The following is a 26,315-nucleotide window of genomic DNA, read 5'->3' on the forward strand; positions in this document are numbered from 1 at the left end:
AGTCAATACACACGCGCATCCTCAGCCCACACCCAGTGTCTGCACCTTGCCCAAAGCAAGCCCTAGCTCTCTGCCAGGGAAATGGAATAATGCAGAGTTACTTTGGAGACGTCTTGGGGAAAGGCAGACAAGTTCAGGGAAGGGTTCAATTCCTCTCCAGTCTGTTTGTGTGGTGATCTGGTCTCCTGGTCAGGCCCTCAGAGACTGAGCCACAGGTCAGCACATGGGGTGAACCAGGCATAGTGGCCTGGGAGCAGGGTCCTCCTCCTGGCTCTGGCAGCAACTGAGGAGTAGGCACAGACATGGCAGCCCCCTCTCTGGGCCTCAGTTCCACTTGGGCCAGAGGAGATTCTTGAGTTTGATAATCATAATATATACATGGATCAAGTGCTTGGGATCGTTAACTTCTGTAATCCTCACAACAGTCCTCTCTGTACTTGGACTTATCATTTCCATTACATGGAGGAGAAAGCTAAGGCACAGGGAGGGCACGTTGGTTTCCTAGGGCCACTTGGGTTGCCAGGTACTTTGGTTTCAAAGCCTGTTTTCTTTATCGTGATATCTAAGATGAGAAATATTATTGGGCTTAAGAATTACCTGAGGACTTAGTTAAAAAGCACCTTCCCACAAAAAAGAGGGGAAAAAAAGAAAAGGTAGCTCCCTGAGCCTCTTCGGTAGGGATTATGATTTGCGGAGTCTGGCAAAGCCCAGGAACCTGCCTTTTTTTTTTTTTCATTTCCAAATGGAAGGAGCTCCCCTCCTTTTTTAAAAATTGTGGTTTAAAAAAAAACACATAACATTAAATTTTCCATTTTAACTATTTTAAGTGTACAGATGAGCAGTGCTAAGTATATTTACATTATTGTATAATAGATTATTACTTCCTCACCTTGCAAAAATCAAACACTATATCCATTAAACATTAATTTTCCCCAACTTCCCCCAGCCCTTGGCAGCTACCTGTTTTCTGTTTCTGTAATTTTGACTACTTCAGGTACTTCATATGAGGGGAAACATAAGTATTTGTCCTTTTGTGACTGGCTTATTCCCCTTAGCATAATGTCCTTGAAGTTCATCCATGCTGTAGCATGTGACAGAATTTACTTCTTTGTTTTAAGGGTGCAAGAAATTATATTTATGTGCCACATTTTCTCTGTCCATTCATCCAACCATGGATATTTGGGTTGCTTCTGCCTCTTAGTTACTGTAAATAATGCTGCAATGAATGTGGGTGTACAAGTATCTCTTGGAGATTCAGCTTTCAGTTCTTTTAGGTAAATATCCAGAAGTGAGATCACTGAATCATATGGTAATTCTACTTCTAATTTTTTTTGAGGAACCTCTGTACTGTTTTCCACTGTGGCTGCACCATTTTACATTCCCACCAAGAGGCACAACGTTTTCAATTTCTCCACATCCTCACCAACACCTTGTTTTCTGGTTTTTTGATAGTAGCCACCGTAAGGTCTGTGAAGTGATATCTCATTGTGATTTTGATTTGGAACCTGACATTTTTTAAGGTTCCCGTGTGATTTTTCCAATGGGACCTGGGCTATACTTTAAGAAAGATAGCTCCAACATGTTTCCCAGTTCAAAAGAAACTCGATGACACGGAGTAATGGGGCACAAGCACCATAAGACGGCAGCAGCAGGGAACAGAAAGCCCCACGGCCTCACGGCTCACAGGGTCTCCCCCACCTGCCTTGCTCGTCTTTGCACCCTCTGATCCTTCCTGCACTGTGGCTCTCCTGGTGAGCCCAATAGCAAGATGTTTGAGTTCTGACAGGTGAAACTCCCAGTTTCTGCTTTTTAAGGATGAAAGGTTTAGCCTGTGGAATTTGGCTAGAGGCAGAAAGTCAAATCTTCACCTTGAAGGGAGAAAGCCAGGCACAGAAGACAGCTGGACGGTGGCTTGGGCTGGCTCTCCAATTTGCAAAAATCCACCTCTATTGCTGAGGAAGTGGAACTGCCATATGGCATCAGCCTTGCAAGCCCTCCCAGCTAGCCCCAGAAAAAAAGCTGAGGCACCAGAGAGGAAAATGCCCTGCCCTTTCATCCATCAGAATGCCAGGGCTCCAGGCAGAGATTTGTCCCCACACTCAGCCAGGAGGCTCAGTCCCATGCACAGAAGAGCAGGAAGGTAGGAACAAAATGACTTGAAGTCCCCCTGACGCCTCAGATTATCTACCTTCCCCTTCATCTGTCCTTGCCCTGCAGGCTGCAAGGAGCTATTGTGCCAGGCTGTCAATTAAGACTTTCAGGCCAAAGGCAAGGGAGGTGGCACAGCCAGGACTCTCCAAGGCTATGAAATAGGCCTGCAGAGCTGCAGCACACCCAGAAGCATTATTTATGGCCCTGGCCATGCGGGCTGATCTGTGCCTTCCTCCTCCTCCATCTGGCCCTCCCTGGCAGGGCTCCCCAGCTTGACTTACCACCAGCCAGCCGTATATCCTGCCTGCCCTCCAAGCCTGTGAATGACAGGGGCGGGGAGGAAAGCTGAGAGCTAATTCCTTTCCCTTCCACCTGGCAGGAGGAGGGTCCCCATTCTCTCCCCCCACCCCACCTGCTTCCCAGAGCCCCAGGCAGAAACTCCATACCTGGATAGAGTACCATGGAGTCAGAATACTAGGATCCTCCTCTGAAATTGGAGGCCAAGAACCACCCATCTCTCCCTCCCCACCTGGTTGGGCTTTGGATGGCCCCAGGCAAGTTTCCTATGGGCCAGGGATGGTGCCTTCCTAGGCTTTGGGTCAGGCAAGCCTGAGTTGGGATCTCTGAAAACAGCCTCATCCATCCCCCTCCCGGAATGCACCTGCTACTCCTCTCCTTCCGAGAGGAAACAGAATCTGTTTCCCTCCCCTTGAATCTGGCCAGGTCTTGAGACTTGCTTTACCCAACAGAATGCAGTGGGCGTGACCTTTAGGAAACCTTGCAGCCTCTGCTTTTGTGCTTTCTGGGAAGCCACCACCATGCTTTAAAGAAGCTTAGATGACTGAATGCTGAGCCACCATGAGGGGAGAGAGAGGCCACATGGGAGAAAGCCAAGTGAGGCCTCTGGACCTTCTAGCCTAGCCCAGTCACCCATCTCCAAAAACCACAGACACGGTTTGCAACACAACTGGTAACAAGTTATCTCCATGAAGCCTAAAATACCAGCGGGTGAGGACAAACACAGGCAGCTACAAGACTTGCATCTGTGAAGGAAGAAAGAGGGAAGTGGTAGAGGAGGCACCTGGTGACCTGAAAACAGGAGAACCCCAAAGTAAGCAACAGAAAGTCATGGGAAAGCACAGCAGCCAATGTGCAAAGAGCAGCTGGTGCTGGAGTGTGGCTAAGTGCAGGAACTTCAAGGGGTGAGAGCAGTTTAGCTCCTATAAACTCTTGAAAAAGACCCTCCAGGGCTCCCTGCCTTTCAGCTCCAACATCCCCTTTCTTCCTCATATCAGATGAGCTCACAAGAAATTGTATATATTTGTCACAAGGAATTGTATATACTTGTGAATATATACATATATATATGTCCACCAAAAAAGCTAGACACAGTAACCATCCCAAGAGCCCAGATTACAGTTCTAAAATATCATTTCCCAAGAAAAGAAATTAGGCTTCTTGGAGAAGTGCCTAGTTTTTCAGGTCTGGAGCAGGAAGATACCAGGTATAAGGTACAAGATGAGCCTTGACATAGGAGCTGGCAGGAAGCTCTCAAAGACTAATAGAATTGTGTCAAAAGCACTTAGGAGCCAGTTTAAAGAGGCTCCACTTGACCTTGTGAGCTTTGATAAGAATTGCAATGGATTCAAATCAATCAAATGTGTTTAAATCCATGGGTTCATAATGCTATTAAAAATAGTCATCTTGATAGGGAACCAATCTATTCTCTTGGAAACTGGTAAATAAAATTAATGAATCAAGCATGCTCCTGCCATCCCTATATGAACTATACCACTGAGTAAATAATAGATAAGGGAAGCATCTCTTTTTAAGAGTATTTGCAACCAATAAGCTAAGTAATAGAATTAGAACATCATTATTTGGCTACCCACATAAATTAACTGACATAGGCATTAAGCATTGATGGCTGGTAACATCACAAAAGGAGAGATAGCCAGACATCACATGCCCCCTGGGAGAAGACCACACCACCACCTGACATGGTGCCAAAAGGACTCAAACTGAGTCCATCAATCCTCTGAGTCCGGCTTGCCAGAGATACAGGCACAGAGGAGTATGTTGAACTGCTCCATGTCTGCAAACAGTAAAATCCAGCCCAGGTAATTTCAACAAATCAATTGTTAAGAAAAAAAGGAATGGCGAGTGTAGCCAGCATATCCAAAGTGACCTTTAGTAATTATGGCCTTGTATATCCCTTCCTCTTGAGTGTGGGTTTGACCTGTGTCTTGCTCCTAGCCAATAAAATATGGCAAAGATGATAAAATGTCACTCCCATGACTATGTTCTGTCTAGTCTTGAATAAAACAACAGCCATGCTGTGAACAGCCTATGGAGAAGACGATATGACAAGAAATTTGGGGCAGCTTCTAGAACCTAAGGGTGGCCTCAACCAACAGCCAGCAAACATCTGGGGCCCTCAGTTATGCAACCACAAGGAAATCAGTTCTGCCAACAACCTGAATGGCTTTAGAAGTATATCCTTCCCTAGTTGAGCCTCCAGATGAGAATGCAGCCAGGCCAGCATGTTAACTGCAGCCTGAGAGATCCTGAGCAGAGGACCTACCTCAGTCATGCCCAGCCTTTTGACCCATGGAAACTGTAAGATAATAAATATGTATTGTTTTAACCCACTAAATTTGTGATACTTTGTTACACAGCATAGAAAAACTAATAATGGAAAAGAGAAAATGCAGATTTAAAGATTTAAAAGACATCAATTTTCTTTTTTCTTATCTCCTTTTTTCCTATTCTTTCCCTCTCTTTTTTCCTATTTATTTTTTATTTGTGCCTTTTTGTGTGTGTATGCTACAAAATGGATGAACCTGGAGGGTATTGTACTAAATGAAGTAAACCAGCCACAGGAAGACAAATATTGCATGATTCCACTTATGAAGTACTTAAATAGTCAAAATCTAGAGACAGAAAGCAAACGGTGGTTGCCAGGGACTGGGTGGAGAGGGCAAGGGGGAGTTATCATTTAATGGGTCTAGAATTTCAGTTCTGAGGATGAGAAGAGTTTTGGAAATGGATGGCAGCAATAGGTACACAAAAATGTGAATGTACTTAATGCCATTGAGCTATACAAAGAAAAATAATTAACATTGTAAATTTTATGTTATGTGCATTTTACCACATAAAAAAACTGGGAGAAAATACCTGCTAAAAAAAAAAAGAATAAGATATATCAAGTCTTTTTCCTATCTACCTCATTCTTTTTCCTTTTTTCTTTTTTAACAGACATTGTTTTGTAGAGCAGTTTTTGAGTAACCACCAGATTGAACAGAAAGCTGAGTTCTCATATGCCCCCTGCCTCTCCCTCCATTCCCCCATCAACATCTGCACCCCAGCAGTACATTTGTTACATTCAATATTCGTACATCTTTGAAACTTTGTATTTTGAAAGAATTTTAGACTTAGAGAAAAGTTGCAAAAATAATACAGAGTTTTTTTTACATCCTTCACTTTGCTTCCCTTAATTTTAATATCTATATAACCAAGAATAGGAAGTTAACATTGGTGCAATATTATTACTTAACCTACAGACCTTACTTTCATTTGATGAATTTTTCACTAACATTCTTTTTTGGTTCCAGGGTCTGACGCAGGATCCCACATTGCATTTAGTTGTTATTTCTCCTTAGTCTCCTTCAATCTATAAGTCTTTCTTTGTCTTTTATGACACTTACCAAAAAAAAAATCTTTTTAATGAGCAAGCCAAACGTTTTTTTTTTAAAGAACAGAGTTGGAAGACTTCCTGATTTCAAGACTTCCTATCCTATAAAGAAGCAATGTCAAAGTGTGGTGCTGGTGTAAGGACAGATCTGCAGACCAATGGAAGAGAAAAGAGAGTCCAGAAGTAGACCCACAAATTAATGGGCTGTTGATTTTCAACAAAGATGGCAAGGTAATTCAATGTGAAAAGAATAGTCCTTTCAACAAATGATGCTGGAAGAACTAGATATCCATTTGGCACAAAAAGATTCTCGGTCTTTATCCTACATTATACACAAAATTTAATTTGAAAAGGCATAGATGGAAGTGTAAAAGTTAAAACTAAAAAACTTCTGAAGGAAAACATAGGTGGATGTCCTTGTGACACTGGGGTAGGCAGGATTTCTTAGATAGGACACAAAAAGCATGGGTCTCAAGATTAATTAATTTAAAACTCATAGTCTTCAAAAGACACTGTAAAGAAAATGGAATGACAAGCCACAGACAAGGAGAAAATATTCCTAATACTTATGTCTAAAGGAAGGACTGGTATCCAGATTATATAAATAACTCCCACAACACAATAAGAAGAAAAGTGATCCAGTTTTTAAAATGGGCAAAAGACTGTACACTTAAAATGAGTAAGATGGTAAATTTTATGGTTTGCATATTTTACTATAATTAAAACTTTTTTAGGACAAAAGATTTGAGAGGATCTTTCAGAAAAGTAGATACTAAAACATCAGGTTGTACACCATATACAATATTTGTCAATTATATCTCAAAAAAGCTGCAGCAAGGGAGAAAAAATGATATATGACTGGCCAAGAAGCACATAAAAAGATAATTATATTACTAGTTATTAGAGAAATGCAAATAAAAACTGTAATGAGATACTATTGCATACTTATTGGAATGGGTTAAAAAAACTGATTTTTTAAAAAATCTGACAATTCTAAATGCTAGCAAGGATACAGAGTAACTGGAACTCTCATATATTACTGATAAGAATGTAAAATGGTGCAGCCACTTGGAAAAACAGTTTGACAGCTTCATATACATACACCTTTTACACAACCTAGCAATCCTGCTCTTGTGTATTTATCCAAGAGAACAAAAGCATAGGTCCATACAAAATCCTGTACACCAATGTTCATAGCAGTTTTATCCATAATAGCCTAAAACTAGTAACAAGCCAAAATGGCCTTCAAAATAATGTATAAACAGATTTAGTAGAACCATTCAATGGAATATTACACAGCAAAAAGGAAGGAAATACTGATACAGGCTACAAAATGGATGGATTTTAAAACCATTATGCTGAGTGAAAGAAGCTATTCACAAAAAAGAATATACTATACGGTTTCATTTCTATGAAATTTTAGAAAAGGGAAGCTTAATCCATAGTGACACAAAGCAGATCAGTGCTTGCCTGGGCTCAGGAGTAGGAGAGGAGGGTGGAGTATAAAGGGACAAAGGGAATTTTTTGGATGAAATGTTCTCATATCAAGAAGTTTATAGTGGTTACCTAACTGTACACACTTATCAAAATTCATTGAATTGTACACTTGAAGTTGGTGAATTTTCTTCGATGTAAATCATTCCTCAATAAAGTTAATTTTTAAAATGGGCAAAACTGAACTGCAGTGTCTAGAAATGTACACGTGGGTGCTAACACTCCATGAAAGTGAGTGCTATGAGTCAGGATGGGAGGCACTGTTGGAGGTTGTACTTGGGAGGTGCCAGGAGGGGCTGAAGGTAGGGGAAGGGCACAGCAAAGTTCTACTTCTTGACATGCTATGTCATTACAAGGTCATTTGCCTTATAAGAATTCACTAAGCTATACCTTTATTTTCTGTGGTTTCCTATATCTTATTTTATAACAGCATGGTAACAAATAAATTTTAAAAATTTAAGGTAATACTAACATTTCTTGAACACTAGCCATGTGTAAGGCACTCCTCCAAGCACATCACTTGTATGAATTCTTTTAATTGTCCACACAACTCTGTAAGGGTGGGCCTGTCCTCATTTCCAGGGAAGAGATGGGAAACGGAGCCATAAAGAGGCTAAGAGATTGGCCCAAGGCCCCATAGCTGCAGAGGAGCAGAGCCAAGGTTTACAGCCGGCTGTCTGGCTCCTGAGTCTAGCACCTCTCAACAGCGAATTGGAGAGGCCCCTATGGGGCAGGGGAGAGGAAACTTGAAAGGGGAGGCTGGCTACCTTGCTTGTCCTGGTGGCCTGTGCTGAAGGAGGCTCATCAGGAAGAGGATACTGAGGCAGGAGTTTCCAAACCAAAACTCACCACAAGCTTCACTCATTTCCTTAAGAAATCCTCACTGAGCCCCTCCTGTGTGCCAGACACTGTCCTAGGCTGCCGGGGCACCATAGGCAGAAATCCCTGCCCTCATGGGGCTGACATTCCAAACTTTCCAAGCCTCAGTTTTCCAGCTGTAAAAAAGGCACTCCAAGATATAGTTAGGCAATTAAACAGAAAACGAGAGGGTGCGAGATATGAGAGAGGCTTAACAGTGACAATGGATGAGCCAGACCTCAATAGCAACATGGATCATCTCCGCAGCACAGCAAGATGAGGTTGCAGGACAACAGATCCAGCAGGCTGCAAACATGTGACATTCCCTAAACTCTGCTATTTTTGCCTCAACAGGGGTCACTACCAAATAATTCAAGAAAATAATCATGGCAGCTCCAAGCAGGTGAGGTCAGAGGAGCTGCCCCAAACAATGACAGGCGAAGTGATGGCAATCACTGAAGGAGAGGTTGTCCACAGTATGATTTGCCCACAGGGAGGGGAGGGTCACTGTCCATTTAGAGAAGAAATCACACCCTCAGTTGCATGGCACCAGCTGTGGTGACTCATGTGTGTGTGTGTGTCCAGGAATGTATCAGCAGCCACCTACCCACATATACAAACTCAGATATGCCATGGGGTCTATAAATGAAAATTCACAGCACAGATGGCTCTTTTGAGGAGGTTTCTCAGTAGTGGGAGGAGGTAACAGGACCAGGAAGCTATTCTAGATGCGGTGAAGGGAGCTGCGGGAAGAGGTGCGTCCTGGGGTGTTTGTTAGGGCGTCTGATTTACTGTTGTTACAGTCAGTGCATCACCATATCTGGATCAGAAAAGTGCCCTTCACCCTGTTGTCCAGCCTCAGAAATAGAAGCCACCAAGCTGGCCACAGGGGAGGCTGCTCCCTCCATTCCTGTTTCCACAGAGATTTTATTAAAGTTTTTGGAACCTCAAGAGGAAAGGAATGCAACTAGAAAATCTTAACAAACCATAGTTTACTCATTTGCAACCTGATGTGTGGGGGTGACAGGGGAGGGGAGAATCTCCCTTGGTCCCTGGGGACCTAGACCGTGACTTCCGTCTTTAGCAGTAGCCCTTAGAAGTTTATAGATTCCTCAAAGCCAGTAACTCTCAACATTGGCTGCCTTAGAAACTGCTGCTGCCCAACATCATGTCCACCAGAAGACATACATATAAGGACCTTGGCCCCAGCAGCAAGATCCCATTGCAGAGGTGCACTCTAAGGCAATGGGGAAGCCTGAACACTCTGAAGAATCCAGTTCCATCACTTCTTTGTGACCTTGGATAAGAAACATCTAGTCATCAAAGCCTGTTTTTGTTTTGGGGGGATTTGGGTTTGTGTCTTTAACATGTGACAGGTGATACATACGTCATGCACAATATAGCGTGGGAGTGGTAAAAGCGGGGGTGGTCTTTGTAAAGTCAATACCTTCAAAACCTGATCCTGTCACTACTGCCTGAAATTTTTCCATGGCTTCTCACCACACTTCGAATACAATACTAACTCCTTCCCGAGGCCACTGTCCTATACAGGTTCACTTGTTCACAGTGTCCTAGCCACGCTGGCTGCCTTTCAATTCCAGTGCTTTTCTGCAGTAGGGCCTTTCATGGAATTGTTCCCCCAGCCTGTTCTCAATCCAAGCTTGATTCCTCTGAAGGTTTTGGCTGACAGGTCACCTCCTCACTCCCCATTACTCTCTGTCACCACACCCTGATTGTTTTCTTCATAGCTCCCAGCACATAATAGAGGTATTTGTTGCCTGGCTTGGGATCCATGTGTGTTCCTGCCCCAACACTTGCCCTACCACCTGGCCCATTGCCAGGTTCCCAGTGCTTACCTGCTGCAGGGGATTCAGTGAACTGAGGGAGGCATGTCATCTGAGATGCCTTCTGTAGTGTCAGTGGCTATTGTTATTCCTCCTTCTTCCTTACTAAATAGCCTCGAATCTCCTCTGCTTTCTGTGAGGTTGCTGTTTATTCCTGAGGCATGTATCAGGTATACCTAATGTGTGTGAGACATGGTGCTAACCTCTGGAGAGGATGCCGACAGTGGAGAAAGGCAAGGTCCCTACCCACCAGAGGGTTCCATTAAGGGAGGGAGACCCCGACAGGAATACCATCCAAGGGTGCTCTGGGAACTGCTGTGGGTCCCTCATCTTCCCACTCCACACTCTCTCTAAGTAATCTCAGATCCTCCCAAGATCTTTGATGATTCCCTTACTTAATTGAACCCAGCCAGCTCTTTCCCGCAGGACTAATTCTGAGCTTTTTATCTAAAATCTTAACTGGGAATTTTCACTCGTGTGTCTCATAAACACAAATGCAACAAAATCTAAAACCGAATTCATATCTCATAAACAATTTAGTGGTATTTCAGATAAATAGAAGAATAGCTTATTGAGGAAATGGTATTGAGATACCAGCTAACACTGGGGAAAATTTTACATCAGAAAACATTCTAGGAGAATAAGATATTGAAACATAAAAGACTAAGTCACATAAAAACTGAATATTTTTGTAAGTTTTTATTAAAGGGGAGGCACTGGAGGATTTAAAGCAGGGGAATGACTTGGTCTGATATTGCAGAGGGATCTCTGTAGCTAAGGGATGGGACCTGGGAGACTATCTTTCAGTGGACTCTGTTCCAACATTGCTGCAGGCAGGTGATCAGTCACACCTGTTTTATTCTGCTGGCTGCTTTTAAGATCTCTCTGTCTTTAATGTGCTACAACTTCATTATGACATGTTTAGGCATGGATCTGTTTTTATTTACCCAAATTAGAATTTAATGAGCTCAACAAATCTGAAGTGTGTTGTCTTCCAATAATTTTGGAAAATATTCTGATAGTATCTCTTTCCTACATTCTCTATTATTCTCTTATGAGACTTCACCTAGACATATATTAGACTTTCTCACTCTGTGCTTCATACCTCTTATCCTTTCTTTCAAATATCCCAACTCTTACTCTGGACTGCATTGTGATTTTTTTTTTCACTTCTATCTTGCATTTCACTGTTTTTCTCTTTAAATTAAGTTTTAAACTTCAGTCATCTTAGTTCTCACTTCTAGAAGTTTTATTGTATTTTTTAAGTCTGTGTGACCAATCTTTAGATTATATTGTTCCTTGCCCATATGTTCAACTGTCTTTTTAAAAATTTGTTATGAATGCTTACTTTTTTTAAGTTGTGGTAAAATATACATAATGTAACATTTACTATCTTCACCATTTTTAAGTGTACAGTTCAGTAGTGTTAAGTATTTCACTTTGTCATGTAACCAATATCCAGAATTCTTTCCATCCTGCAAAGCTGACAAATACTTATTTTTAAGCAATGAAACCATGAAAAATACTTGAAGAAACTATAGGTGAATTTTTATATAATCTTGAGATGTAGAGTGACTTTTTAAGCATTGCATTGAGTCTGAAGCCATAAAGATTTGGATGTAAGGAAATGTGAAACTCTTATTTCAAAATACCATGAAAATCAAGACAAATAAAAAGCTGAAATTTTCAAGAAATGAAAATTCTTGAAAAATATGTAACAGACCGTAGCTTTAATCTGTAAAAAGTGATTTCAAAAAAGTGTGGAAAAAAACTCTCAATAGGGAAACGGGCAATGAAAATGAACAATTTATAGAAGGAACACAGACACCTAAAAAGGAAAGATTTTTAAAAAGTTTACAGAAGTAATCAAGTAAATCAAATTATAACAGGACAATGAGGTTAATATTTCTTATCTATCAAAAATGAGTAAGAATAATACTATCCAATCTCAGCAGGGCTAATGGGGAAGTGAACCTTGTTAATAAGTGCTGACTAAAATGAAAGTGATTATACCTTCTTGGTAGTCAAAAACCTAAAAATGTGTTGTTTGTTACTCAACAATTACATTTCCATCTCTAGGACTATGCAATGCTATTTCAAAGTGACCATATATTATATTCATTGACGATGGGAGACAGAAACCAGTCATTTAAATATAGTAATATATTTAGCTTTATGTCTTCAGAATAGGCATAAAATCAATGATGAAACATAAAAAATAAATAACAATGCTAACATTTCAAATAATTTGAAAATAAAAAAAATAAAAACTACATTTCCAGGAATTTATCCATATTGGGCAGAGGTACATTTATATGTGTGGCATTATTACTTGTAATAGCGAAGGATTATATATATTTATATATACAAATACAATCACAGAGTGTTGATTAAACTATCCATCAGTGGACTGCTACGTAGTCATTACAATTGTAGGTATTATTTACCATGAAAAGAGATTCATGATGTATTGGTAAGAGGGGAAAAAAGCGGTTACCAAACATCGTAAGTAACATATACAAAACATCCTATTTTTGTTTTAAAAAAAAATGCTTGGTGCATATGAATTTGGAAAAATATATACTGAAATGTTAACAGCGATTATCTTTGGTTGACTGAATTGTTTTAATTCTTTCATTATTGTGATTATTACTATTTTGTATGTTGTCTCCGTCCTCCGTCCCCCTCTCGACTCAGAGTATATATTACTTGCATAACAATAACTTAAAAATCGGTGGGAAATAGAGCAGCAGCGTGTTTTAAAGGGCCTGCAAAAGCATAAAAGTGACTATTTTCTGGCAAAATTCCCCCAGCTCAAAATCTCCCAGCTACGGTTTCTACGAGCGTGCAAGCTTACAGCGTCAGGATTCGTGGCTGCTGGAACCACCAGTCCCTCAGGCACCACCCAGGCCACCCCAGGCAGCGCGCGGGTCCTGGCGTGGGGGCGGGGAATGCCAGCCCGGAAGAGACTCAGCGCCGCGCATGCCCTTTCCTTTCCAGCCTCGGTCCTGGACGCAGCGGCTGCTGAAGTAAGTCTCACTGGAGTCCCGGTTCCATCGGCCAGCATCCTGGATTTCCTACGGCCGTGGGTGTCGCTCTTCCCCGGAGTCGGGGTGGAGGGCGCTCTACTTCTCCCTGAGAGCCCATTTCCGAGTAGTGAAAGGGGTCGGCGCACCTCGGGGAATAGTGGGGCGCTGGTAGGCGGAGATGGGCGTTTCAATGGCCGAGAGCCGCGGAGAGGAGGATGAAGCCCTTGCATGACGGAGACTATCCCAGCGAGCCTGGGGAGACTGCGCCCTGTTGGCAGAGCTCGCCTCGGCCTCGGGCTGCCTGCTTACCTAGGCCTGGAGCTCTGGTTGCTGGGGAGAGTGGTAGAAGATGAGGGTGTGCAGGAGGTCACGACCTGTCATGAATCGAGGGCCTTCCTGTTTGGGACCCTCCTTGCATACCTGAAAATACAGTAGCGTCACTCCACACTAGGTACTGTTGCTAATGGTACTCAAATACTCTCAGGATAGAGTTTGCTCTCGTTTGTACCTCTGTGGTTGTGAGTGAAAATCTGGAGCGAATGTGTAGCCCTACTCCCGTTTTGTTTTAAGGTCCCAGGCAACTGTGTTCTTATCTGAAGGGTTATTTGGGAGGTGGAGGAGGGCGGCTGGTAGCTGGTGGGTTTCACTTTTGCAGTCTGAATTCCTCCTTCCTGCCTGGTTTCTCCTCCGTTTTTGAGATTTCAACCTATTGGACAGTGATTTTTATGTGGTTGTCATGGGGTCATGAACTTGGTTAGTGGACCCTGGCCACATTGCTCAAACATGTTCTTGATGAACTGCTTTCTCCTTACAGATGTTGATGCCCAAGAAGAACCGGATTGCCATCTATGAACTCCTTTTTAAGGAGGGAGTGATGGTGGCCAAGAAAGATGTCCACATGCCTAAGCACCCTGAACTGGCAGACAAGAATGTGCCCAATCTGCACGTCATGAAGGCCATGCAGGTAGCCAGGGGGCTGCTGGACTGGGATACAGATGGAGAGATTTTCCACTAAATGCACAAGGAGAGGTCAGGACAGCCAGAGCTGATTGCTGCCTTGAACGGTTGTGAGGGAGATACTGTACACTGGAAACTTGCCTACTACATAGTTTAGCTCCCCTTTGTATTGCGTTTCTCGATTGAAGCCTCTAGGTGTATTTTAACAGTAATTTTCTGTCTTACAGTCTCTCAAATCACGAGGCTACGTGAAGGAGCAGTTTGCCTGGAGACATTTCTACTGGTACCTTACCAATGAGGGTATCCAGTATCTCCGTGATTACCTCCACCTGCCCCCTGAGATAGTGCCCGCCACCCTGCGCCGCAGCCGTCCTGAGACTGGCAGGCCACGGCCCAAAGGTATGGTGCCTAAATAAATGCTTCCAAAGGCTTGTTCTGAAGCTGCTCTTTCTTGGGGGAGGGGTATACATGAAGTGGTAGGGGTGTTTTGTTTATGTGGGGGACAGAGATGATTTGTAATACCCCATTGGTGTCAGCTTTGAGGGACTCACATGCAGGACCTTGGGTGAAGTCCTGGAACCTTTGTGCCCTGCATGGGACTTGGAACTGGATTCAGGTTTTCAGGACTTCCTGGGAGATGGTGATAAACACACACTATTAGTCTGCAGCCAGACTAAGGCAGTAGTAGCATTGAGTGAATTCCAGGAGAGAGACGTTCTTATCTCCAAGAAGTCAAGAGCAAAGCTGTTTACCACATGTGAAAGAAATGGAGTTTTATAGAGTTTCTTGGGAGCACAAATAACCAAAGGTCAAATAGGGGAGAACAGATGTGTATGTAATCATGGTGTGAAAGGACAGGCTTCTGTGTGGGGGCGAATAGTCTTCTGACTCAAGGGCATTGCAGGCTTGCAGTTGTGTTCTGTCAAGGTTAAGTAGTTTCCTTTCCTAGATTCTTGGGGGAGGGGAGTACCTTGCCAAGGGCATCTTATATGAGCAGCAGTTTTGTCAGTTTGGGTGATGAGATGCAGAGGCTCTTAAAAGCATTGGGTCATCAGAGTGTTCATGTTCCCCTGGAGAGAAGCTTTATGGAGCTCGGGAATCTATGAAAGCACCCTAGGGGATTCTGGTGGTTAGGTAGGATTACATCTTGGAATCCTTTGGAGGGGGAATAACACTGTCTATCTGTGCCCCCCACAGGTTCTGATTTAGTTTGGCTAGGTGGGGCCTGGCAGTTGTTTTTAGTCACTCCTACAGATTCAGCCTTATTTCTTCTGCTTAAAAAATATTTGTGTTCTAATCGTGTGGACTCTAGGTAAGATCCAGGGTAAATGGATAGAAAGAATACCAGATTAAACTTCAGTGTTTATGAGAATGTTTTTAAGGTAGCTTTTTAAATCAGTGCCTTAATATGTGTCCCACAGCCCAGCAAGGTATGTGGAGAAGGCTGGAGGGGTGGAGGGGAGGGTCTAAGGGAGGTTTGGTGGCCTCTATATTTATATACTTACTATTGGAGGTGGGACTTTCTGCTTATGATGCCTCCTTTCCCATTTGCACAGGAAGTGTTCCACTTCAGAGATGGGTCAGGCTCAAATTTTTGGCTATTCAGATGTTTGTAGAAATGACTGGATTACTTAATTTGCCAAGGAATTGGAAAACGTGCGTTTGTGTTGAGAAGTACAGTAGAAGGCAATTATTTTGGAGACATACGGAATTTTAATAAAAATGTGAGTTTTTATAGGCCTTTGAGGCATGAATATGTCAACAATGACAAGTTTCTAGCTGACAGTTCTGAGTGTAAGAGTTCCTGTCCCCATTACCCCATTGTAAAAGTTACTGCCCAGTGAGACTAGGAAAGCAGTTGCAGTTTGCTTGGCCTGAAGGAAACAATTCTCACATTGTACTATGTTCACAGTGTGGTTTATTTAATTTGTGTAGGTTTGGAGGGAGAGCGACCTGCAAGACTCACACGAGGAGAAGCTGACAGAGACACCTACAGACGAAGCGCTGTACCCCGTAAGTAATGTATCCATTTGTCTCGCATGCTGGGGCAGAACCTCTGGGTTCTTAGTCAGCCCTGGCTGGTCCCCAGCCCTTGAAGATGCCAAGTGGCCAGGAAAGGTCCTTAGTTTCAATCTCTAGATCATGTCCAGCTGGAGTGTTTTGTGCTTCTTGCCTTATGCAGGGATTTGATGGTGAAGATAAGGAGGAAAGTCCTGTAAATGGGGGACACAGGAGTCTTCAGTTGAAGGCCTTAACTAGAGCAAAACTGAACACTTTGAAAGCAACATGCTTTTGTATCATGGTTGTGTTTCTGTGTTGTAAGCTCCTTGAGGGTAGGGCCCACTCAAATTACCTTTCTTGTATTCATACTGCAAAAATAGTGCAAAATCTTGTTTTTGAATAATAGATGTTGGCATTGGCTTGAAACAATAGGTATTCATTCAGCAACTAGATACTCAGTGCCTGTGGTGTGCCAGATACTGCTGCAGGACTCTCACGGTGGTGGCTGTGTGCATGGCGAAAAAGGCCTCATCTCAGTGAACTTGCTTTTAGTAGTAGGAAATAGCTAAGCAAAAATAATTTACCAAGAAAAATTAAAGTAGGGGGATATGTATTGGCAATTTTGAACAGGGTTTTCAGGGAAAGTCTTACAAAAGTGAGATTTTAAGTGCACACCTCAGGGAGGTGCAGGGAGCCAGCCCATGACTGTCTGGGGGAAGAGCATTCCAGGCAAAGGTCCTGTGGGGAAGGAACCTGGCTTGTCTAAAGAAGAGAAGACAGCAGGAGAGTCAGAAAGGGAGATGTAGGGTCTCAGCTCTGGGCTTTGGTAGGACTTGGGATTTTACTCATGAGTAAGATGGGGAGCTATTGGTAGTGTTTTTGCAGAAGAGTGATAGGATTCAACTTGTTTTTCAAGAGTCGTTCTGTCTTTCTTGTAAAAGGAGTTAGGTGTGAGATAAAAGGAAATGTAAGTTCTGCCACTCTTGCCTTCCTCTTACCATGGTTTCTGAGTCTTTCTATGTAAAATAGAAGGGAGCACTTGACTTGAATGTCTTATATAATGATAGTAAGAATGGATTCCTCCAGCAAACAGGCTCAGTTCAGGAAAAATTGCTGGTTGCTCTTAGCGCATGCCACATGAGGATCAGTCAGGGAATGGTCCAAAGAAAGTGAAGCTAGGTCGGGGCTTCAGGGGTCCCCAGGTTGGGGGGAGTGAGCATCTCAGGTGAGAGATCAGCATGAACAAAAGTGTGGAGATAGGGAAGACACCGTGGCTTTCTGGTCAGAAGGACAGAGGGATGAGCAGACAGGGAGGGCCTGTGATGTGTGTAGTCTGGAATGGGCCAAAGGGAGACCCTAATTTGAACAAGATTTCCTGAAACCATACTCACTGTTGGTTCCTGCCCCACACCCCCAAAGTTGAATCATAAAATTTCCTAGTAGCCACACTTAAAGCAAACGGAAATAGTTTGTACAAATATTTTTTAACACAATCTTTTAAAATGTTAACATGTAATCCACATGAACATTAATGAGATTTTGCATGCATCTCAGTTTGGACTAGTAGCTGCCATATAGGACAGGGCAGCACTGAGTCTTTCATGTTTGCTTCTTTCCCATCGTCATGTTTTTTGTATCTGGGCCCTTGTTTCCTTTACTTTCAGTTCTTCTTTATTGAGTTCTTTCTGTAAGCTAGGTTCTGATCAGAAGCATGTAACTCAGTGGTGAGAGGTGAGGGTTTTCTGGGACTGTAAAGGAAGGGCATGTAATCCAGACTTTGTAGGCAGAGCATCCTTCCTAGAGGAGACAATAGTTTGGGCTGAGTTCTGAATGATGACTTAACAGCCGTCCAGAATGGGGGCAGTGGAAGGGGGCAAAAGTATCTCAGAAGGTGCTGCCCATGCCTGGGTGTGATCTACTTGTACTTCATGGGGTTCATTTACTGATGTGGATTTTCCTGTAAGATTGGGTTGTGTGACTTGTCTTCCCTTGTTCTGTAGTAGATAGATCAAGTCATATGATGAATCTGAATTGATGTTTCTCATTCCAGCTGGTGCCGACAAGAAAGCCGAGGCCGGGGCTGGGTCAGCAACCGAATTCCAGTTTGTGAGTATCTCCATTTGCTCTTCATTAGCAGTCACTGTTCTGGCCTCAGACCCGTGGGTCTGCAAGTTCTAGGGATGCAGTACAGTGTGGATCCCAACCCTCTCAAACTCCCCCAAAACAAATTCCAAGTAAGTTTTCCACTAAGACACAGTACACAAACTTTAGTATGTAAATTACCAAATGAGTCTCACAATGACTTGTGGCATAATGGCATTTTCTATCTCAGTAATCATCACAGTAAACCCTGAATTAGTTTCATGGGCCAAAATGAAGTTGACAACTGAGCATTAGAGCATTGGAGGTTGGGTGGCATTTAGGACTAGTGTGTGAAATCAAATCCTCCATCTCCTTCAGATGGTGTCATCTTGGGCAGGTACTCTGTGTATCACTTTCATCGACTGTAAAATAAAGGTGATGATTATAGCTCTCTCAGGTTAGTAGTAACAGTTAATCCAGGAAAGTGCCAGGGGTAGATTTAACCAATTTGGGGCAACCTCTCCTGTGGCAGGTCTTCACAGGACACAATCTCTGAGGTCTTATTGGTGAAAAGGAAGTATGTATGGCAGACACAAGATCATGTCCTGTGATAGGTGGATCATGCATGCGTGTGTGTATGTAAGAACACACTTCTAAGTGTGTATCCATATCCCTGTTCTATAAATGAGGAACCAGGTATCTATATTCCTATTTTACAAATGAGGAAACGGGCCAACAGGTTGAATGTAATCCTATAACCATTAAGTGGCAGGACTGGGGTTTATGGCCTGTACTTCCTAGCCCTTTATGTTTGGGGGCCTTTCCAGGGATAAAGGCATCTGCTGCCTCGCATACTGCTAATACTGATGTCATGCTTTCTTTTGCAGAGAGGCGGATTTGGTCGCGGACGTGGTCAGCCACCTCAGTAAAGTTGGAGATTGTTTTGTGTTGAATAAACCCACAGCCAGAAAAAAAATTAATCTTATATATCCTGTTTTGTTTGCATTATGTAGGCTGAACAGGAATGATTTAAGGATCAGAATGTAACAAGCAAGACTGGATTGGTTCTGGGAGTTGTCCTTACCTAGGATGATAGCCCTTGTTACTGTTAGAGCTGCAGTACTTCGCTTTGATGTGGACCCTTTTTGCTCCAGCAGGCACTTCCTTGTAGAGTCATGTCCAGTGTGGTTACCTTTCTGGGTGGTGGTTTGAAAACGGCATCTTTACCAGACCACTGCTGGCTCAACTCTGCATGGAAGGAAAGTTGCCATTTTCTTGGTCTTGGAGTTATCTCAACCTTTAAGGCTCAGGGTTTGTAAGAATAAGGAGAAAACAATGCATAAAAACATGTTTTGACACCCAGCCATCTGAAGACCCCTGAAATTTTGTTTTTCCATAATCATAATAAATACTAGACAATTGGAACCACCCCAGAGGGCATTGTCGAGCTTTCCCATAGCCTTTAGAAGTGGTGACTCAGCATAAGATGACTAAATGAATGAGAGCAGTGTGTTCAGTTTTGCTTTGATGGGGCTGAGTGCAATCTTCCAGACGGGCTTGATGGGACCCTTTCTAGTCTTGCACCGCAAACACCATATGCATGGCGCAGTGCCAAAAAGGGGCCTTGAAGGTGGAGCCTAGTGAGAGCTCAGGCACAAGCCTGCAGATGGGTTTGCTGGGTGAGACCAGTTTGGGCTTGCAGATCAAATTCTGATGGTTTGTTGTAGTAAATACAGACTTTGAAGCAGGAGTCAAAGCTTTTGAGGCAACAGTGATGAGCCAACCAGAACTCATGGAAGGCCCACCAAGGTAAGGTATTCCAGCTAGTAAAACTGGTAGCAGAAGTGGATCTTATGGGATATGGGTGTTGGGGTCATTTGTGGGGTACTATGGGCCAAGCATTGTATGGCGGTGGACAATAATTAGCCAAGTGGGTTGGTAACTGGAAATCACACAGGTGGTTTTGGGCTGGTAGTCACCCATTTCAGTCTTGATAGGCAGTTGTAATTTAGACCACAAGGTGGCAGCCGACTCCAACAACAAATAAGTATTTAAACTTAGTCCTGGGAGGCAAGCTTTGTATTCTGAACCACCAATAAGTAGAAGCTTGCTTTGGCAGAAAGGTAGTGTTTGGGTAAGCTGTTTGAGTGTGGCCTTGGCTGCCTTGCCAAAGATTGCTTTTTATCCAATTTTTCTGCTGGCTCGAGTGATGTCAAGTGGTTTGCCTGTGTTCACACGCCTTGTGATTGTTTAACCTGGATTCCACTGTGAAATGTTAGTAGCTCCCGGCCTTTCTGTTTCCCACCAAGGCCAGCACGTGAGCAGATGGGTGTCCTCTATAGCCTTGGTGATTTTCTGGCCCCCATTTTTTTTTTTAGCTGGGGCTCTTTGCCAACCCTTTCCCTCATGACTTAAATTAGTTCCAAGATGTATTCAAGATCACCCGTGAACTCTGGGAAAACCTAACGAATCTACAAGGTAAAGTCAGAGCCTGTGCATAAAAATATGCAGATGGAGGTGGCTCTTCCTGCCTGCCAGTCCCCTGCCACCACTTTGATAGATTAATGGCCCCTGCCAATCAATAATTAATTTAGCTTACTCAGGGATCAGTGCTGACAAAAAGTGCTCTGGGAAAGACTTGAAATTTCTTGTCTTCAAGGATCCCAATCTAGTTAGGAAAAACAAAACCAAAGCTGTACATTAAAAGTCCATAATGCTAAATACCATGTAAGTGGTAAATGGTTATATCCGGAATTCTAAGGGCGAGGAGGAAGAATGAAGTGACCCAGAGGGGTTTGTGGAGCAGGGAAGGGGTGAGACCAGGCAGGGCATCTTGAAGAGGTTTGATTGGAAAATAAAAATGTCAGATGGTGTCAGATTATGAAACTAATGTCAAAGGGTTTGTTGGGTAGAGCTAAGGAAGGTGAATATTTGCTATTTAAAGTGCCTGAGGTTATCTAGAGTGGCTGGGTTACAGGGGCAGGGAGAGACTGAACTGGGTACCTGCATGGGCCTGTCAGTCACTAGGCAAAAGCTTTGGGGAAGTTCTGGCCCATTTTTCAGGGCTAGTTTTCAAGCCTGTCACATCTCACATCTGCGCACCAGGTAATCCTCACCACCCCTACTACACCCAAATGAGGCTCCAAAGGATTTTTAAAGAATTTTGGAAGCTGACGGCTGATGAAGATAACATTTAAACAAACTTCCTAATGTGGGCACATCCCTTTTCCCTGAAAAATAACCGTCCCCCTGCAGACAGTGCCAATAGCAGCTTTAAGTCTGATTCTAGTAAACAGACCCTTAAGAAGCAGCTGCTATATGCCTATGTTAGAGGCTGGGAGACAAAGATGTTTTTGAGGACAGATCCTCCAGCCCTGAAGACAGGAGGGCCCACAAGAACATTCCTTACAGTGGGCCTCCTGCAGGGCAGTACTGGCCCGTCATGGCTAGAAATTCCCCAGACCTAATCCTTGTTTCCAGAAGCCAGGCCTGCTATGGGAGAACTAAAAGGGAAGCCCCCTTGTGCCCAAACTTCTCCAAGGTTGGGGAATGCAGCCACTGGTAGCTCCAGAGCAGTGAGGGTTCATGGGTTCCTGCCACTTGCACAGACCCCTGAAAATGGATGTATCAGTCCTTAGACCTTGGAGAAATGAGACTTGGCTGAGAGCACTACTTAGGACAATTGTTTCAAAGTCCACAAATGAGGGAGATGCTGGTCTAATCACTACCTGTCCTGGGTCAAAGTCTGCCTGTTTCCAATGAGTGTAAAGCACTCCTGGCTTTCAGAGAAGGGATCAGTGGCCACAGTGAGAGATGGCCTATTTTGGTTAGGCTTTCAGGAAAAGGACTTGGTCTTTGGATGCAATGGGAGGAAGCTGGCAGTCTACTGGCAAGCAGAGAACTAGGCTGAGGAGAAGTGAAACAGATCCTCCTGCCTCAACCCTCCCTCCTCCACCTTGCCTCAGGCTGCCATGAACTTCCCCAGAAACCACTGTAATCCCTAAGAGGGTTCCCTGCCCTCTAGCTTTTCCCTGCTCTAGGTCGCTATCACCCAGCCAAGGTTTTTTTCTCTGGAACACAACTGTAAACAAGGTGTTGCCAGCTTAAAATCCTAAAAAAGCTCCGTGTTGTCTTCTAGAGTCGTCTAGAATCTAGACAAATGTCAGGCTCCTTGCATGGCCCAACAGGTCCATCATGACTTTGCATATGCCTACCAAAGGGCTCCAAATTCCAGAATCCAGATAAACTAGCTCTCGGTCTTTCTCAGCTTCAGGCTTTTTTGCATGCAGCATTCCATCTATTGGTAAACACTCCCACCCTCACCCTTTCAGAGCTTTCATTCATCACTATTCAGATTAAGTATCGCCTCTAAGAAGCCTTTCCTGACAGAACCCTCCCATACTTCAAACTCAGGTTAGTTCATCCTGTTAGTGCGCTGTTGCATCTCAGCTTTAGCAGTTGGAACTGCTTGGGTTAACTTGACTCTTGCTCTGGGGGAGCCTATCTCACTGCCAGCATGCAATAGCTCCTTTGTAATTGTTAGCTGCATAAATGATGCCCCTAAGGAGTTGTCTCTGAGCTGCTGTCTACTTACATGAAAAGAACACTTCAGGGGAAAAAAAATCTTTTCAGGCTTAATTGGCAATGCAAAAGTGACTGAGATACATCCGTACTATGCAGGTGCTGCCAGTTAGGGAAAACCTAGAAACATACATTGTGTGGGAAGTGACTATGGCTACAGCTTGAGTTTTATTGGTGGCTTTCAGGGAGGAAGGGAGCAGATAGGACCCAGGGAAAGACCACTGTGTCTTCTCTGACCAGTGGGTCACTGGAACCATCTGAGCTGAATCTTACAGTTTTGACTAAAGTAGCATGAGGTCATGCTGGTGGCTGGCTGAGGTGGTGTCCCACAGAGTAATTGGAGGAAAAAATGGGGGCTTTCTCTAAAAGGAGTTCGAATTATTTTTATTCTTTTATTTATTTTTTCAGCTATACTGAGACATTAAATTGACTATATTTAGAATGTATACTATAATTTTTTACATATGTATTTGCCCATGAAATCAAGATGAATGTAGCATCATTCCAAAAATTTCCTTCTGTTTGTAATCCCTCAGCCCAGCCTACCCCCACCCCCAGGCAAACACTGATCTGCCTTTTGTCAGTATAGATTAGTTTGTACTTTCTGGAGTTTTAAAAAAATTGAATTAATACAATATGCCTTTTTCCTTTTTATTTAAATTGTTTAATGTTGTTATTGATATACACTCTTACGAAGGTTTCACATGAAAAAACAATGTGGTTACTACGTTCACCCATATTAAGTCCCCACCCATACCCCAATGCAGTCACTGTCCATCAGTGTAGTAAGATGCCACAGGTTCACTATTTGCCTTCTCTGTGCTACACTGTTTTCCCCGTGATCCCCCACACCATGTGTACTAAACATAATACCCCTCAATCCCCTTCTCCCTCCCTCACCTGCCCTCCCACACCCCTCTTTGGTAACCACTAGTCCCTTCTTGGAGTCTGAGTCTGCCACTATTTTGTTCCTTTAGTTTATAATATGCCTTTTTCTATAGTCTGGCTTTACTTAGCACCATTGTTTTTAGATTTCAGCAATGTTGCCGCATATATCAATAGTTTTTGTTTATTGCTGAGTAGTATTCCATTGTATGGATATATCGCTTTTTTTAAATGCATTTACCAGTTGGTGGGCATTTGGGTTGTTTCCAGTTTTTGGCTATTGTGACTAATGCTGCCATGAACATTCACGTAGAAGTTTTTGTGTGAATATTTTCAGTTCTTTTGGGTATCCACCTAGGAATGGAGTTGCTGAGTCATATGGTAACTTGATAGTTAACATTTTAAGGAGCTGCTAAACTGTTTTCTAAAGTGGCTGTGCCATTTTACATGTCCCACCAGCAGTGTCTGAGTTTCATTTGCTTCACATCTTCACCAATACTTGGTCTGTTCAGTCTTTTTATTGTAGCCATTCTAATAGGTGTAAAGAGTTTGGATTTTATCCTATAGATGATAGGGAGCCAATTAACAATATGAAGGTGAGAATTGGTACGACCAGGAGGGCTGTTTGGCGAATACTTGCACCCTCACTGCAGTAAACAGTAGACTGAATTTGGGTCTGTACAACCATACTGGCACTGAGTGGTCATGGGTAAACCACTCAGTCAATAGTGACCACAGTACACATTCAGCCTGCTGACGGGAAAGGGAGGGGGGAAAATCCATCATTTGATTGCTCAGTTTTAGAAAGGGAAACTAGGACAGAATGAGGGCATTAAGAGGGAGAAATGAAAGGAATTGTTTAAAAAGTTGCAGCCCATAGAAATCCTGGAGCCCATTTCTGTTTAAAAGTGCTTTATTGGAAGCCTGTGATAAATGCATGGCATAAATCTGAAAGAACAGCCACTTGAAAAATAAGCCTTGAATGGTTTACTGACAGATCAAAGAGGCAATTGTGAGGAAAAGGGCATCTTTAAAAATAAATATTAAATGGAAGGGGATACCCAGGCTAGGAAATAAGGAAACCTTAAAACAGAGCAAAGTTTGTAAAAGCTAAGAATCAAATGGCATTAAAAAGTTTTTGAAGAGTACTATCAAGAAATACCAAAGTAAATAGTTCTAGTTTATTTAAGTGCCTGAAAAGCAGAAGGTCAGTTTGAGAATCTCAGTTCTTAGTGTGCAAAAAGTATAGCAGGAGGATAAACAGACTGACCCTGTGACATTTTGTCTCCATCACAGAGATTTCCCCTTACATTAAAATTTAAAAAAAATTACTATGGAAAATTTCAAGCATATATAAAATAAACGAGTATAATAAATCACCATGTACTGGCCACTGAGCTTCAACAGTCGTCAACATTCTGCCACTCTACATTGATCTCTAAGCCCACTCCCCTCTTACCCTAACTCAATTCATTTTTTAGAGTCAGGTTTATGAGGTATAATTTACATGTAGTAATATTTACCCTTTTTAGGTGTACAGTTCTAAGGTTTGATATAGAGCCATGTCCTATATAGTCACATTATCCTGTATTATGTGGGTGGACCCAATATAATCACAAGGGTCCTTATAAGGAAACAGAAGAGCCAGAGATAGAGAAGTGATGAGGAAAGTAGAGGTCAGAGAGACTGACAGAGATAGAGATGTGAGTGGGGACCATTGGCTGCTTGGCAAATACTTGAACTCCCACTGCAGGAAATAGACTGAATTTGGGTCTGCACAGTGCCCATACTGCCACAGCAAAGCTATGGAGCTTTCACGACACCCTGAAAAGGTCCCCCATCCTGCCCCTTTGTGGTCATCACTGTGGCAGCCATTGTTTTTGGTCTTTATAATTTTGCCTTTTCCAGAACATTAGAAAATCATACAGTATGTCCTGTTGTGTATCTGGCTTCTTTTGCTCAGCATAATATTTTAACATTTGTCCATGAGGTTGCATTCATCAGTAATTTGTTCCTTTTTATTGCTGAGTAGTATGCCATGGTATGGTCGCACTACAGCTTATTTACTCATTTAAATTTTTTTCATATAGTTATTTTTGAGTAAAATTGATGTTGAAATATACAAATCTCCTTTGGTGAGTGGATATAGCTATGTAACTCACACCCCTGAGAAAGAGGAAGGCTGCCCCTCACGTCCAGAGGTTAGCCTGACCCTTACAGCTAGGTTTGAAGTTGGCCTGGTGCTAATAGGCCATGTCATTCTCCTCTTGGATATAAAAGATATCATCAGATACCAGCATCAGACAGGGTCACTTTGTGACTGATAAAACCAAAAAATCAAGACCATCTTACAATTTTGTCTAAGCACAGACAAGGCAAGTTCACTGTACAAACTACTAAAATATAAAACATCAAACTCTCCCAGCTAATATGAATGACTGCTGCTTCTCTCTCTACTAATTACAGTTTTAGTCGTGTTCATTGCAACCTCCTTGTAGGTAAGACTTCTTAAGATACCCAGTTATAGAAAACCCAGCTTCCCGATAGCCGTCAATCCAGACCAAAGCCCTACTTCCTTAAAACCTCACCCAACTCACCTGAAAGAAACCCAAATCCTAAAATAAATCATTCATAACACCTCTTACTGAGACACTCTGTGCTGCTCAATTGTATATGCTCTCACTCTATAAAGAAAAAAATGACCAACTTTGCTCAACTATGTTCTTGGTCTTTGGCTGG

General features: G+C 42.8%; 1 protein-coding gene across 2 annotated transcripts; it reads left to right on the forward strand.

Annotated features, from left to right (window-relative positions):
• Positions 1-12,916: 12,916 nt before the first annotated feature.
• On the forward strand, positions 12,917-19,090 carry RPS10 (ribosomal protein S10). 2 transcript variants are annotated; one of them, XM_037000725.2, is made up of 6 exons: positions 12,917-13,070; positions 13,885-14,034; positions 14,255-14,426; positions 15,963-16,040; positions 18,079-18,134; positions 18,489-19,090. In XM_037000725.2, the coding sequence occupies exons 1-6, from the start codon at positions 12,993-12,995 to the stop codon at positions 18,570-18,572; spliced, it is 618 nt and encodes a 205-aa protein (XP_036856620.1). In that variant the 5' UTR covers positions 12,917-12,992; the 3' UTR covers positions 18,573-19,090. The 2 variants fall into 2 exon arrangements, with proteins under 2 accessions (XP_036856620.1, XP_017518592.1); XM_017663103.3 differs by having other exon boundaries at positions 18,998-19,090.
• The last annotated feature ends 7,225 nt before the right edge of the window (positions 19,091-26,315 follow it).

Source organism: Manis javanica, chromosome 16 (genome assembly GCF_040802235.1).
Source record: "Manis javanica isolate MJ-LG chromosome 16, MJ_LKY, whole genome shotgun sequence".
In the NCBI taxonomy this organism is placed as follows: Eukaryota; Metazoa; Chordata; class Mammalia; order Pholidota; family Manidae; genus Manis; species Manis javanica.

Coding starts and splice junctions, on each gene's coding strand:
- RPS10 (XM_037000725.2), top strand. CDS start 12,993: ATGCCAGCCCGGAAGAGACTCAGCGCCGCGCATGCCCTTTCCTTTCCA. Junction 14,035..14,254: donor ACGTCATGAAGGCCATGCAG/GTAGCCAGGGGG, acceptor TCTGTCTTACAG/TCTCTCAAATCACGAGGCTA. Junction 14,427..15,962: donor TGGCAGGCCACGGCCCAAAG/GTATGGTGCCTA, acceptor TAATTTGTGTAG/GTTTGGAGGGAGAGCGACCT.